This window comes from Malaya genurostris, chromosome 2 (assembly GCF_030247185.1).
Source record: "Malaya genurostris strain Urasoe2022 chromosome 2, Malgen_1.1, whole genome shotgun sequence".
In the NCBI taxonomy this organism is placed as follows: Eukaryota; Metazoa; Arthropoda; class Insecta; order Diptera; family Culicidae; genus Malaya; species Malaya genurostris.
The window spans coordinates 231,354,617-231,369,733 of record NC_080571.1 but is presented as its reverse complement, the minus strand read 5'-3'; the positions used below and the strand labels follow the sequence as shown (position 1 = coordinate 231,369,733).

The following is a 15,117-nucleotide window of genomic DNA, read 5'->3' as shown; positions in this document are numbered from 1 at the left end:
TGCAAACATTGAGTAGCCTATAATTACAATGTATGGGTATATTTTAGCAGCTAGTGTACTGAAACTGTATGTTAGATCCGAGAATTAGATTAACACGATAATCGCACCTACCACAAAAGTGTACTAAATGTGTAGCATACTGGTAATATTCACATTCCTTTAAAAAAAAAATTATCAAGAATCTCCCAACTTTAATGTATTTGATTTGAGATGAATGACAAATTTCAGTTTCATCAAACTGGTGGACATCAGTTAGATAATAACAATTGTCATGTAAATCATTATCTGTTGCCACTCAGTAGGTTCATTGAAAATTAAACATTGATGGATAACAATCACGCACACCTGAACGATGAGCCAGTTGCGTGTCAAACGGTGCGAAATAAAGGACAACGGTGCTGTAACCGGTAAGGGAAACTGGTCATTCAAGCAACGAGAAAATCAACTCAATGATGCTGGCGATCGTTTTACCGCGGCGGCAACAAATCACTGCAGGATCCAGATGGGTCCGCATGAGCGCACGGAAACGCTCGATTAGTCGTCTAGCGGCACGTTGATTCATCAAACAACTATAGCTGCTCGGATTGCTCCCAGCAGGATACACGGTGTGCATGGGTATAGTTGAACAAACAATGCTTCTTTCTTTGTTTCATACGCAAGAATTCGCTGGAACGAGTGTTACAGCCAGAGGTCATTTAGGTGTTCATCATCCTCTACCTGATCTCCCATTCCGGTGATGATGGGTGTATTCCAGTAGTCGGCCAGTCGAGCTACCGGCTCCAGGGCGAAGGCACAGGCTGGCCCGATGAAGGCTATCACATTGTGCTTGAAGTGCATATCCGCCGCAAGACCGGGTGATTTTGCTCCCGAACATGAGGCGTAGCTGTGGAAGAGATTGAATGCACAACGGAAGGGTTATTAGTAAGGATGTAAATGAATAGGGATCATTTTGGAAGAATTTATAGGGGATATACGAAAAGATATTATGGTATATTTCTGCACTAGTGAATTTAAAATGAATGTTAAGCATATTCTAATAGATTAGTATCTTCCGATTGACAGATTACTCAAACGTTGAAGTTTACTAACTAGCCGTTGAACTCAGCTTGAAAAGGTTATAAATCAATAATCGAAACAAGAGTAAATAAATGGATTTAGCATCACAATGTGAAGAAAATGTGAAACCTTATTTTTTATCAATTTTTGAAGCTGAGAAAACAGTTTTATGATTCCGGAGATAGTGAAATGCTGATAATTTTTTCCTTGTTAACCATTCAAAATTCAACTTAAGTGCATTGTTTTGTAGTTTCTCTAAAGTTGCCTTTCTCATATAGAAAGCTTCTGCAATCACTGTGAAAACCGACTTCACTGAGATTCAAACGAAAGGTCTAAAAATCATTTAAAAATCTCATCCGGATTTTGGTTTCGGAGCTAGAGTACTAGAGAACTAGAGCCCTGGTTCCCGATTTCTGATTCCGAAAGCATCGAAAATAGTGTTTAAATACTCCTAAAACTCACACTATTTTCTCATAGATGGTTTGGCCGATTTTCATGAATTGAGGTTTTAGTAGAAGGTGTTATAATCCCAAATAAAACTCCTGATTTTCATCTGGATCTGCCTTCCGGTTCCGGAACTACTGGGTCAAGCGTTATAAATTTTATATCGCTATTTCAATTACGTTCAAAACTGTTCAATTTCTTTTCAAATAGGTTCAAAATTGTTCCAATTTGTCGGTCATATTTGTTGCTGGAGATACGAACTAACTTCGGCTGTTCCGGTCCTCGAAATTAGGTTTCGGAAGCATTCCACGCAAAATCAGCCTCCCAATTTTTTTTTCAGCTAACTATTTTTTTCGGTAAAGAACTCGAAAATATTCGACACGTATTTTGCCTACTATGGGGCGCCTTTACGCGTATTTTACTTTACTATGGGGCGCCTTTTCAAAATTTACCCTCTGAGAGAGTGATAAGTTTTTGATCGTGTATATCTCCTGTTGTATCTAATGGGCTGTCCTTACACCGCTGCCAGTAGCAGGTATAAAACGAAATGTCATGTGAGAAATAGCGTCATTCAAGTTAAAGCAGCTACTCTGAACGCACGAGACACCATCAGCACGATGGCATCCCAAGTAACATTTTTAATATTAATAAATACTTGTAGCTGTCTTCAATGCTACATAATAAATCTTACATTAAAACTTTAAACTCCACGAAAGCCTACTGAAAACCTCTATAAGAGCATGTTCCTGCCAAGTGGACCATTCTTCATAAGGTTTATAAATAAAAATGAAGAATCAGCATAAACCTGCTTTAAAACTCCAAATTCAAGAAAATTTTGAAACCAGCTTTACGATCAACATTAAATTTATTTGGATGGAATGAATTCCGCTTTGAATAAATTGTCGTTATGATAATATTTTTCATGGCTATGTGTGTGTCATGTCTACTTTGAATGCAATCAGTAAGAATATATTAGATTTTTTTACGAGTTTTAGACTGTTTCCGAACGTAAAAACTTCATGCGCTTTTATTTTTATCTTGAATGTAAGAACAAAAATAAGAATTATAACTAATCGCCTTGAAATAAATGCGGGTTTTGCGATATTCTTCATGATTTATGAAAATAATTTTTCGTGACTCATCGTCATTTTTTGTATAAAACTATTTCGTGGCGTTAAAACTTGTGCATACATTCTGAAAACGAATCATGAAAGTCCATCATACTTCCTCGTTTTTGCATTTCGAAGTTTATTTGATGTTAATAAATGCTACGGTATAGAACATCATAATGGCGGCCATGAAATTTCCTTTAATGCAAATTACACTTAACCTAAGAAAAATTAAATCAAATAGCCTACAACTAATGTGTCATAAATGTACTTTAGAACCCTCAAATTTGCTCTGAGTGAAATTGTCATCCAATGAACACGCACACACACAAAACTAGATTTATGGAAGAATTTAACTGACATTAATGTTTTAAAGAAAATGTTTGAAAGCAATATTAAGAGTGTTTGCATGTTTTTATCCTAGTACAAATTGTTTTATTTTTAGTTCTGTTGTTAGTGTAGGTAAAGGGTTTTATAGAAGCTTTGAAAACCATGATATTACTGGTTAAAAGAGAAACTTATTATAGTTGTCATAAAACAGGTAGTGATTGAAAAATCAATTACAAAACTCCTATAAATTATAATCAAAACCATAAGGCATTCGAATTGTTACTTGGGATTGCATTGTAAAATCTAATAAAGATACAAAAATTCGTCCAAGACATGAAATGTGCGTCTTTTCCTTAGCTTTCAAATATGCGATTCCAGAAAACAACCTTTATAGTTATTTTAATGAAAAAAATTAATAAACAAATGAAAAAACTCAAACTTGGGCCAGATTTTTTTTCTTTTTTAGTTGAAAAAATAAGCCTTTGGGGCTTAACTCAATCTTGGCAAAGTTTCAGAGTGGAAAGATTAATACTTTCGGAACAGTGAATTTTTCAATCACGACCCGCACGCGCGAAGTGTACCGCAGCGCAACTCGCTCGAATAACTTATGGACACATGTCGCGCCACTGATCGAATTCTAACTTTGAAAGTTTATTGTTAGCAACATTACAGTTAAAATCATGATGTAAAAAGGAATTCAAAAATCAAAACATTCTTTGCATCATTTTTCTTCTTCCCTTCTTGAAAATTTCGATTTTTTGCAAGCAAATGATGTTTTGCGTGCACCGTGTAAAATTGTTTGACTTTAATTATTATTTCAGGGGAACATTGTTTTTCTGTGAACTATGAACATTCATAATTTTTAATAAAAAGAAATCAAAAAATTTTTTTATTTGTTTATTAGTTTTTAACTTTTTCCATTATATTAACTTTAAAGGTTGTTTTATGGAATTGCTTATTTGAAAGCTAAGGAAAAAACGCACATTTCATGTCTAGGCTGTTGAATAAAGGCTCTTTTTTGAAAACGCGAAACTTCAAACAATCATATCTCGAAAATTCCACATATCATATTAGATTAAAAAAATACGTGTCGAAAATTTTCGAGTTCTTTACCGAAAGAAAATATCTGGTGCACAACTTTGCTTCCGCCGTTTTCCGATAGGTGGCTGTACCGGCTAAGGCTGGTCAAAATACATAAATGATAATGCCTTTAAAGTGAGTGTGTATAGTGCCTAACGAATTGTTATCGCCGTTTCAGTGACAGTTGTTCTTGTTTCCGTATTATTCACGCTCGAAAATGTCTGTTTATGTGCCCAATTCTCGCCATTTGCGGGAAGTTTTACTTTTCTGTTACAATTCGAAAAAAATGCAACTGAAGCGCATCGAATGCTCTCAGAAACTTACGGTGATGCTAATCTTAGTAAAAGAACGTGTCGGGAGTGGTTTCAACGTTTTAAAAATGGTGATTTCGATGTCGAAGACAAACATGGTGGTGGAAGAGAAAAAACCTTCAAAGATGAACAACTAGAAGCATTGCTTGATGAAGATTCGTACCAAACCCAAGAAGAATCGTTGGGAGTGAGTCAGCAAGCCATTTCAAAACGTCTCAAGGCCCTGGGCATGATTCAGAAAGAAGGAAACTGGGTGTCGTACGAGTTGAAACCGAGGGACATCGAGCGCCGTCTATTTGTTTGTGAGCAACTGCTTCAAAGACAAAATCGTAAGGGGTTTTCACATCGAATCGTAACCGGTGATGAAAAGTTGGTACGATACGATAATCCGGGCATGCTACTTCGTCGAAGGCAAAACCGAATATTCACGGCGCCAAGGTTATAATTTGTATTTGGTGGGATCAGCTCGGTGTGATTGACTACGAGTTCTTAAAGCCGGGTGAAACCATCACAGGAAACCGCTACCGAACGCAACTGATGCGCCTTAGTCGCGCGCTAAAAGAAATGCGGCCACAATATCAAGAGCGACATGACAAAGTCATCCTCCAACACGACAATGCTCGGCCTCACGTCGCAATCAAAAAGTACCTGGAAACGCTGAAATGGGAAGTCTTGCCCCACCCGCCGTATTTCTCAGATGTCGCCCCTTCTGATTTCCACCTATTCCGTTCGATGGCAGATCAACATTTTCAATCCTTCGAAGAGTTGGAAAAATGAATTGCTTCATGGATAGCGTCAAAAGAGGACTCCTTTTCCGAGCCGGGATCCGAAAATTGTCAGAAAGATGGGAGAAAGTTGTCGCTAGCGATGGACAATACTTTGAATAATACATCTGTAAGCACCGTTTCTCAATAAAGCTTTTAATTTTGGGAAAAAAACGGCGGAAGCAAAGTTGTACACCTGATAGTTAGATGAAAAAAAAATTTTGGGTCACTGATTTTGCGTGGAATGCCTAATATATTAAACGGGAAAGGGTTACGGTTTCATAAAGAATCTCTGAATTCGTTGTGGATAATACTTCCAGTTCTGGAACTATAGAAACAAACTTTCCTATTTCTATTCAATGAACAGTTGTTTTTAGAACTCCATAGTAAAGTTTATGATTGTATGAGTAATATGAAAAAGGCATCATTGCACCACTAGGTGGATTAAAACAGGTTTTTACATTTTATATTGTAAAGACTGCTCCACTTGATCTATGGCCGAACGGAATGGGTTATTTTTCCAAAAAGAAGCAACATAAGAAATCAAGGGCTAGGTAAAAAAAAATACAAAAAAGAAATTACTAGCCACATTTTTTAAAAAAAATGTCAAACTTTTGGGAGACCACCTGCCTTAATTTTCCATTTGTACAGTTGTACTGTCAACCTTTTCTCAAGCATTTCTTCAAATCGAACAGTGTTTTGATTGTTTTACATTTCTTTAATGTACATTGGACAATTTACATTTCTTTAATGTACATTGGACAAATCGATATCATTCCGCCTCTACCATTCGATGATTGGTTGCGAAGTCTGTCAAAACAGAAATGCCAAATTCCACAAAAGAAATGTAATGCCAAGACTTTACTTTGCTTTCTCGTATAGTTTCTTCGCGCGGTTTTGGCAATAAGGTTTTGTTACAGCGACCTGTTGGGACATTTGAAGGCACGACGGTGCGACTGAAATCCATCTCGAAAACCAAATTCTTCGAACTGTACTATACGCCGAGCTGAACTCAGAAGCGTCAGAACACGGCCGGATTCTGTTTTATTTACTCGTAGTTATTGCTCAAATATATCATTCTACGGTTGCGATGCTTCGCCCGATCCAACGTTTATGTTTCCTGTTAACGGTTTAGCAGTGACTTCGACTACAATCTTTTCTCTTGACCATTTGGATTTTCAACGTGTATGTTCAAAATTTTTACTTTTTGCTTGCATTCTAACGAAATTTTCATCACTGAATAAACAAACTAAAGCAGATGTACTTTGTTATGCATTGATTGCAGGCGAGGGTTCAATTGTTGAAAGTGTTGTATTAATTTTTATCTTCGAAGTACTGGGCTGGGATTACTTTGACCCAGTGTAGTAGTAGCTTAATTGTTCTTCCCAAGTAACAATTTTTGTTATGCTAGCTTGTTTGTGACTAGTTTGCAACCAGATATTTGAGTGATTGTTACTAACATCTAACCACTTGCATGACTCAAAAAGCGCAGTTTCTACTAGTTGTAAAGTCGGCTAAAAATATGTTGTCGTTACGTTGTAATGCCATACTGAAATAACCTATCTTTTCATAACTTGAAAATAACTTGTTTCCAAGTAAACTAGTTGAAACTTAGTCACCATCGACATTATAAACATTGAATGAATCCAGAATACTTTTCTATCATCAATAAAAAAGCAGAAGAGTACTTTAAGTAACAAACTTGTTACAAGGTACAAATTTCGCAACGTTCCAAAAACTGTCGAGCGGAATTCAATTTTACCTAACTGTTTTTTGTGCGCCTTCAATTCAAATCTGTTTATAAAGATATAAGAATTGAACAACAAAATAACCCTATGTTCAGAATGATCAAAATTATTCCAAGTAGAGTGATTTCTCATCATTTTAAATTCATATATCATGAGAACTATAATATTATCACAATCGATGTTCAATCCCTATATTATTTTCTTCGTGTTTATGACAGTGCATAGAACAAAAATGACTTTTCTGCCGTTCACTATTTTCGGCAAAAAGTAGATTTGAAAAAAGTAATATCCTGGTTTTATTTACGTTTCATACACTTCTTGAGACTCCATATTGTGTTCGCCATTTTCAAGCCAACAAAGGTTGTTTTGTTTGCATTTTAGTTATCATAACGTTGGGAAAACTTACCGATAACTGTCTGAAGTAATGAAGAAATTATATGTTATAATCTTATAATATCTAAGTTATTGCTATATCAATTCACAGTAACGATTCACATATACGTTAACGTATTTATAATTGTTTCGCAACGGAAAATACCCTTTTTTCAACTAGTAGCTAAAAACATAGCTGTGATTAAAGATATGTTAGAATCAAGTAACGATAACTTACAAATGATAGTTAGTTTAATTTTTACATTATAAAGAAACATTGCTGTCACCTTGTTTTAACCAGTATAACATAAAAAACATGTTCGTGCTCTCGTTGCAACACAGTTGGGTTAAGGGGTATCAAAACTAGTTACGGGTTGCTACTATTGAAGTCAAATAAACTTATTTTCAACTAGTGGCTAGAAGCATTGTTGTGATTAAAAATATGTTTGGATTAAGTAACGATAGCTTATAAAATATATTTAATTCAATATGACACAAAGATGTTATGATTGGAAACCTAAATAACTATTTTGTAACTAGTTATGTTATGATGAAACATTGCTGTCACCATGTTTTAACCAGTATAACATAAATCACATACTCGTGCTCTTGTTGCAACATAGTTTGGACTTTGTCGTATCAGAACTAGTTGCGGATTGCTACTTGGGTTAGTTGTAGATCGACGAACATCGCACAAAAAAGAAAGCACACTTCTTCTCAGTGTCGTATGTGAGTTGTCTATTGACAGAATTTAAATGTACGCTTGTGGTTAAAGAAGTTGGTGCGAGTGAACCACATTCTCTTCGCCTAAATTGCTCTCACGCGCTCTCGCCTAAATACACCCAAGTGATCGCTGGTGCGTGCTAGTGAGCAAATACTTCTGTGATTTAATGTTTAAACTTATAGAAGGTACACACAGTACACCCAAACCTCCGTTTACGAACACTTTTTATACGTTACCTCTTTTTACGTACCTCTTTTTACGAACCAAATCCCAAATAACGTAATCTTTTTTTACCTACTTCGTAAAAAGAGGTTTTGTCATTCTTCGAAAGCGATTTCCGACTCCATGGAAACTACTACAATATGGGTATTTTTAGAACGGGTTTAAAGAGTAGATTCCGGAAAATGATGTTTGAGGTATTTCGGAAATCCAAGATGGCGACTTCCGGTTGATTGATATTCCTCGAAAACCTTTGCAATATGGGTATCTTCGGAACGTGGTTAATGAGTAGATGTCGGAAAATGATGTTTGAGGTGGTTCTGAAATCCAAGATGTCGACTTCCGGTTTATCGATATTCCTTGAAAACCCTTACAATATGGGTATTTTCGGAACGGAATTGATGAGTAGATGTCGGAAAATGTTGTTTGAAGTGATTCTGAAATCCAAGATGTCGACTTCCGGTTTATCGATATTCCTTGAAAACCCATACAATATGGGAATTTTCGGAACGGAGTTAATGAGTAGATGTCAGAAAATGATGTTTGAGGTGGTTCTGAAATCCAAGATGTCGACTTCCGGTTTATCGATATTCCTTGAAAACCCTTACAATATGGGTATTTTCGGAACGGAATTGATGAGTAGATGTCGGAAAATGTTGTTTGAAGTGATTCTGAAATCCAAGATGTCGACTTCCGGTTTATCGATATTCCTTGAAAACCCATACAATATGGGAATTTTCGGAACGGAGTTAATGAGTAGATGTCAGAAAATGATGTTTGAGGTGGTTCTGAAATCCAAGATGTCGACTTCCGGTTTATCGATATTCCTTGAAAACCCTTACAATATGGGTATTTCCGGAACGGAATTGATGAGTAGATGTCGGAAAAGGATGTTTGAGGTGGTTCTTAAATCCAAGATAGCGATTTCCGGTTGATTGATATTCCTTGAAAACCCTTGCAATATGGGTATCTTCGGAACGTGGTTAATGAGTAGATGTCGGAAAATGATGTTTGAGGTGGTTCTGAAATCCAAGATGTCGACTTCCGGTTTATCGATATTCCTTGAAAACCCTTACAATATGGGTATTTTCGGAACGGAATTGATGAGTAGATGTCGGAAAATGATGTTTGAGGTGGTTCTTAAATCCAAGATAGCGATTTCCGGTTGATTGATATTCCTTGAAAACCCTTGCAATATGGGTATCTTCGGAACGTGGTTAATGAGTAGATGTCGGAAAATGATGTTTGAGGTGGTTCTGAAATCCAAGATGTCGACTTCCGGTTTATCGATATTCCTTGAAAACCCATACAATATGGGAATTTTCGGAACGGAGTTAATGAGTAGATGTCAGAAAATGATGTTTGAGGTGGTTCTGAAATCCAAGATGTCGACTTCCGGTTTATCGATATTCCTTGAAAACCCTTACAATATGGGTATTTTCGGAACGGAATTGATGAGTAGATGTCGGAAAATGATGTTTGAGGTGGTTCTTAAATCCAAGATAGCGATTTCCGGTTGATTGATATTCCTTGAAAACCCTTGCAATATGGGTATCTTCGGAACGTGGTTAATGAGTAGATGTCGGAAAATGATGTTTGAGGTGGTTCTGAAATCCAAGATGTCGACTTCCGGTTTATCGATATTCCTTGAAAACCCATACAATATGGGTATTTTCGGAACGGAATTGATGAGTAGATGTCGGAAAATGTTGTTTGAAGTGATTCTGAAATCCAAGATGTCGACTTCCGGTTTATCGATATTCCTTGAAAACCCATACAATATGGGAATTTTCGGAACGGAGTTAATGAGTAGATGTCAGAAAATGATGTTTGAGGTGGTTCTGAAATCCAAGATGTCGACTTCCGGTTTATCGATATTCCTTGAAAACCCTTACAATATGGGTATTTTCGGAACGGAATTGATGAGTAGATGTCGGAAAAGGATGTTTGAGGTGGTTCTTAAATCCAAGATAGCGATTTCCGGTTGATTGATATTCCTTGAAAACCCTTGCAATATGGGTATTTTCGGAACGGAGTTAATGAGTAGATGTCGGAAAATGATGTTTAAGGTGGTTCTGAAATCCAAGATGTCGACTTCCGGTTTATCGATATTCCTTGAAAACCCTTACAATATGGGTATTTTCGGAACGGAATTGATGAGTAGATGTCGGAAAATGATGTTTGAGGTGGTTCTTAAATCCAAGATAGCGATTTCCGGTTGATTGATATTCCTTGAAAACCCTTGCAATATGGGTATCTTCGGAACGTGGTTAATGAGTAGATGTCGGAAAATGATGTTTGAGGTGGTTCTGAAATCCAAGATGTCGACTTCCGGTTTATCGATATTCCTTGAAAACCCATACAATATGGGTATTTTCGGAACGGAATTGATGAGTAGATGTCGGAAAATGTTGTTTGAAGTGATTCTGAAATCCAAGATGTCGACTTCCGGTTTATCGATATTCCTTGAAAACCCATACAATATGGGAATTTTCGGAACGGAGTTAATGAGTAGATGTCAGAAAATGATGTTTGAGGTGGTTCTGAAATCCAAGATGTCGACTTCCGGTTTATCGATATTCCTTGAAAACCCTTACAATATGGGTATTTTCGGAACGGAATTGATGAGTAGATGTCGGAAAATGATGTTTGAGGTGGTTCTTAAATCCAAGATAGCGATTTCCGGTTGATTGATATTCCTTGAAAACCCTTGCAATATGGGTATCTTCGGAACGTGGTTAATGAGTAGATGTCGGAAAATGATGTTTGAGGTGGTTCTGAAATCCAAGATGTCGACTTCCGGTTTATCGATATTCCTTGAAAACCCATACAATATGGGTATTTTCGGAACGGAATTGATGAGTAGATGTCGGAAAATGTTGTTTGAAGTGATTCTGAAATCCAAGATGTCGACTTCCGGTTTATCGATATTCCTTGAAAACCCATACAATATGGGAATTTTCGGAACGGAGTTAATGAGTAGATGTCGGAAAATGATGTTTAAGGTGGTTCTGAAATCCAAGATGTCGACTTCCGGTTTATCGATATTCCTTGAAAACCCTTACAATATGGGTATTTTCGGAACGGAATTGATGAGTAGATGTCGGAAAATGATGTTTGAGGTGGTTCTTAAATCCAAGATAGCGATTTCCGGTTGATTGATATTCCTTGAAAACCCTTGCAATATGGGTATCTTCGGAACGTGGTTAATGAGTAGATGTCGGAAAATGATGTTTGAGGTGGTTCTGAAATCCAAGATGTCGACTTCCGGTTTATCGATATTCCTTGAAAACCCATACAATATGGGTATTTTCGGAACGGAATTGATGAGTAGATGTCGGAAAATGTTGTTTGAAGTGATTCTGAAATCCAAGATGTCGACTTCCGGTTTATCGATATTCCTTGAAAACCCATACAATATGGGAATTTTCGGAACGGAGTTAATGAGTAGATGTCAGAAAATGATGTTTGAGGTGGTTCTGAAATCCAAGATGTCGACTTCCGGTTTATCGATATTCCTTGAAAACCCTTACAATATGGGTATTTTCGGAACGGAATTGATGAGTAGATGTCGGAAAATGATGTTTGAGGTGGTTCTGAAATCCAAGATGTCGACTTCCGGTTTATCGATATTCCTTGAAAACCCATACAATATGGGTATTTTCGGAACGGAATTGATGAGTAGATGTCGGAAAATGTTGTTTGAAGTGATTCTGAAATCCAAGATGTCGACTTCCGGTTTATCGATATTCCTTGAAAACCCATACAATATGGGAATTTTCGGAACGGAGTTAATGAGTAGATGTCAGAAAATGATGTTTGAGGTGGTTCTGAAATCCAAGATGTCGACTTCCGGTTTATCGATATTCCTTGAAAACCCTTACAATATGGGTATTTTCGGAACGGAATTGATGAGTAGATGTCGGAAAATGATGTTTGAGGTGGTTCTTAAATCCAAGATAGCGATTTCCGGTTGATTGATATTCCTTGAAAACCCTTGCAATATGGGTATCTTCGGAACGTGGTTAATGAGTAGATGTCGGAAAATGATGTTTGAGGTGGTTCTGAAATCCAAGATGTCGACTTCCGGTTTATCGATATTCCTTGAAAACCCTTACAATATGGGTATTTTCGGAACGGAATTGATGAGTAGATGTCGGAAAAGGATGTTTGAGGTGGTTCTTAAATCCAAGATAGCGATTTCCGGTTGATTGATATTCCTTGAAAACCCTTGCAATATGGGTATCTTCGGAACGTGGTTAATGAGTAGATGTCGGAAAATGTTGTTTGAAGTGATTCTGAAATCCAAGATGTCGACTTCCGGTTTATCGATATTCCTTGAAAACCCATACAATATGGGAATTTTCGGAACGGAGTTAATGAGTAGATGTCAGAAAATGATGTTTGAGGTGGTTCTGAAATCCAAGATGTCGACTTCCGGTTTATCGATATTCCTTGAAAACCCTTACAATATGGGTATTTTCGGAACGGAATTGATGAGTAGATGTCGGAAAATGATGTTTGAGGTGGTTCTTAAATCCAAGATAGCGATTTCCGGTTGATTGATATTCCTTGAAAACCCTTGCAATATGGGTATCTTCGGAACGTGGTTAATGAGTAGATGTCGGAAAATGATGTTTGAGGTGGTTCTGAAATCCAAGATGTCGACTTCCGGTTTATCGATATTCCTTGAAAACCCATACAATATGGGTATTTTCGGAACGGAATTGATGAGTAGATGTCGGAAAATGTTGTTTGAAGTGATTCTGAAATCCAAGATGTCGACTTCCGGTTTATCGATATTCCTTGAAAACCCATACAATATGGGAATTTTCGGAACGGAGTTAATGAGTAGATGTCAGAAAATGATGTTTGAGGTGGTTCTGAAATCCAAGATGTCGACTTCCGGTTTATCGATATTCCTTGAAAACCCTTACAATATGGGTATTTTCGGAACGGAATTGATGAGTAGATGTCGGAAAATGATGTTTGAGGTGGTTCTTAAATCCAAGATAGCGATTTCCGGTTGATTGATATTCCTTGAAAACCCTTGCAATATGGGTATCTTCGGAACGTGGTTAATGAGTAGATGTCGGAAAATGATGTTTGAGGTGGTTCTGAAATCCAAGATGTCGACTTCCGGTTTATCGATATTCCTTGAAAACCCATACAATATGGGTATTTTCGGAACGGAATTGATGAGTAGATGTCGGAAAATGTTGTTTGAAGTGATTCTGAAATCCAAGATGTCGACTTCCGGTTTATCGATATTCCTTGAAAACCCATACAATATGGGAATTTTCGGAACGGAGTTAATGAGTAGATGTCAGAAAATGATGTTTGAGGTGGTTCTGAAATCCAAGATGTCGACTTCCGGTTTATCGATATTCCTTGAAAACCCTTACAATATGGGTATTTTCGGAACGGAATTGATGAGTAGATGTCGGAAAAGGATGTTTGAGGTGGTTCTTAAATCCAAGATAGCGATTTCCGGTTGATTGATATTCCTTGAAAACCCTTGCAATATGGGTATCTTCGGAACGTGGTTAATGAGTAGATGTCGGAAAATGATGTTTGAGGTGGTTCTGAAATCCAAGATGTCGACTTCCGGTTTATCGATATTCCTTGAAAACCCATACAATATGGGTATTTTCGGAACGGAGTTAATGAGTAGATGTCGGAAAATGATGTTTAAGGTGGTTCTGAAATCCAAGATGTCGACTTCCGGTTTATCGATATTCCTTGAAAACCCTTACAATATGGGTATTTTCGGAACGGAATTGATGAGTAGATGTCGGAAAATGATGTTTGAAGTGGTTCTGAAATTCAATATGGCGACTTCCGGTTTGTTGATAATCCTTGAAAACTCATACAATATGGATATTTTCGGAACGGTATAGTGTTTTAAAGGAAAATGGCAAAAACTTTCAAAAGATACTAATAAACCGGAAGTCACTGTTTTTCATTTCAAAACCACCTCAAATATAATTTTCCGACATCTACTATTAAATCTCTTTCCGAAAGTACCCATATTGTAAGGGGTTTAGAGGAATATCAACAAATCAGAAGTTACCGTCTTAAACTTAAGAACCACCTAAAACATTGTTTTCTGACATCTACTCATCAATCCTGTTCAGAAAATATCCATATTGCAAGGGTTTTCAAGGAATATAAAAAAAACCGGAAGTCGCCATCTTGGATTCAAGAATCACCTCAAACATTGGTTTCTGACATCTACTCATCAATCCCGTTCCGAAAATACCCATATTGTATGGGTTTTCAAGAAATATCAACAAACCGGAAGTAGCCATCTTGAACTGCAAAACTACCTCCAACATCGTTTTCTGACATCTACTCATCAATCCCGTTCTGAAAATACCCATTATGTAAGGGTTTTCAAGGAATATCAACAAACCGGAAGCCGCCATCTTGGATTTTGAAACGAGCCCAAACATCATTCTCTTGCACTTACTCTTCACATCCGTTCCGAAAATAAACATATGATGCGCGGTTTCCACAATAATCACACAAAACTTTTTTTACGAAGTAAATTCCAAATAACGTAAACTTTTTTTACGAACCAAATCCCAAATAACGTAAACTTTTTTTACGAACTACCTCTTTTTACGAACCCCCGTTTAGTTCGTAAATGGAGGTTTCGGTGTATTATTTTACATCTTATAAGATGCACATAAATGGAGCGTCGCAGTTAACGCAAATTCACGTGCAAGAACATTTAATATTGTGTCTAAAATTCCATGACATGGAATTCGGTGAAATAAAAAAAGAATACTGATAGCAACCGCCGCGACTTGAACCGAGAATCATTGGATCGCAAGTACGTCTGTTGATCGACTGAACCACAGAAGCATGCATCTGCTTGGCTGGTAAAAGGTGCATTTAAATTCATACAGTCGCACCTGCTAGCAGAACGCAAGTTACAGTCGAAACCAGTAAAAT

The 15,117-nt window shown here is 37.0% G+C and overlaps 1 protein-coding gene across 3 annotated transcripts in view; it reads right to left on the bottom strand.

Moving 5' to 3' along the window:
• The window catches only part of LOC131428059 (atrial natriuretic peptide receptor 1), a 41,243-nt gene that overhangs the window by 10,342 nt on the left and 15,784 nt on the right, over window positions 1-15,117 (bottom strand). For all 3 annotated transcript variants that reach the window (XM_058591700.1, XM_058591699.1, XM_058591701.1), the window contains exon 4: window positions 718-883. In XM_058591700.1, the coding sequence (XP_058447683.1) occupies window positions 718-883 (166 nt within the window). The remainder of the gene's footprint in view (window positions 1-717; window positions 884-15,117) is intronic.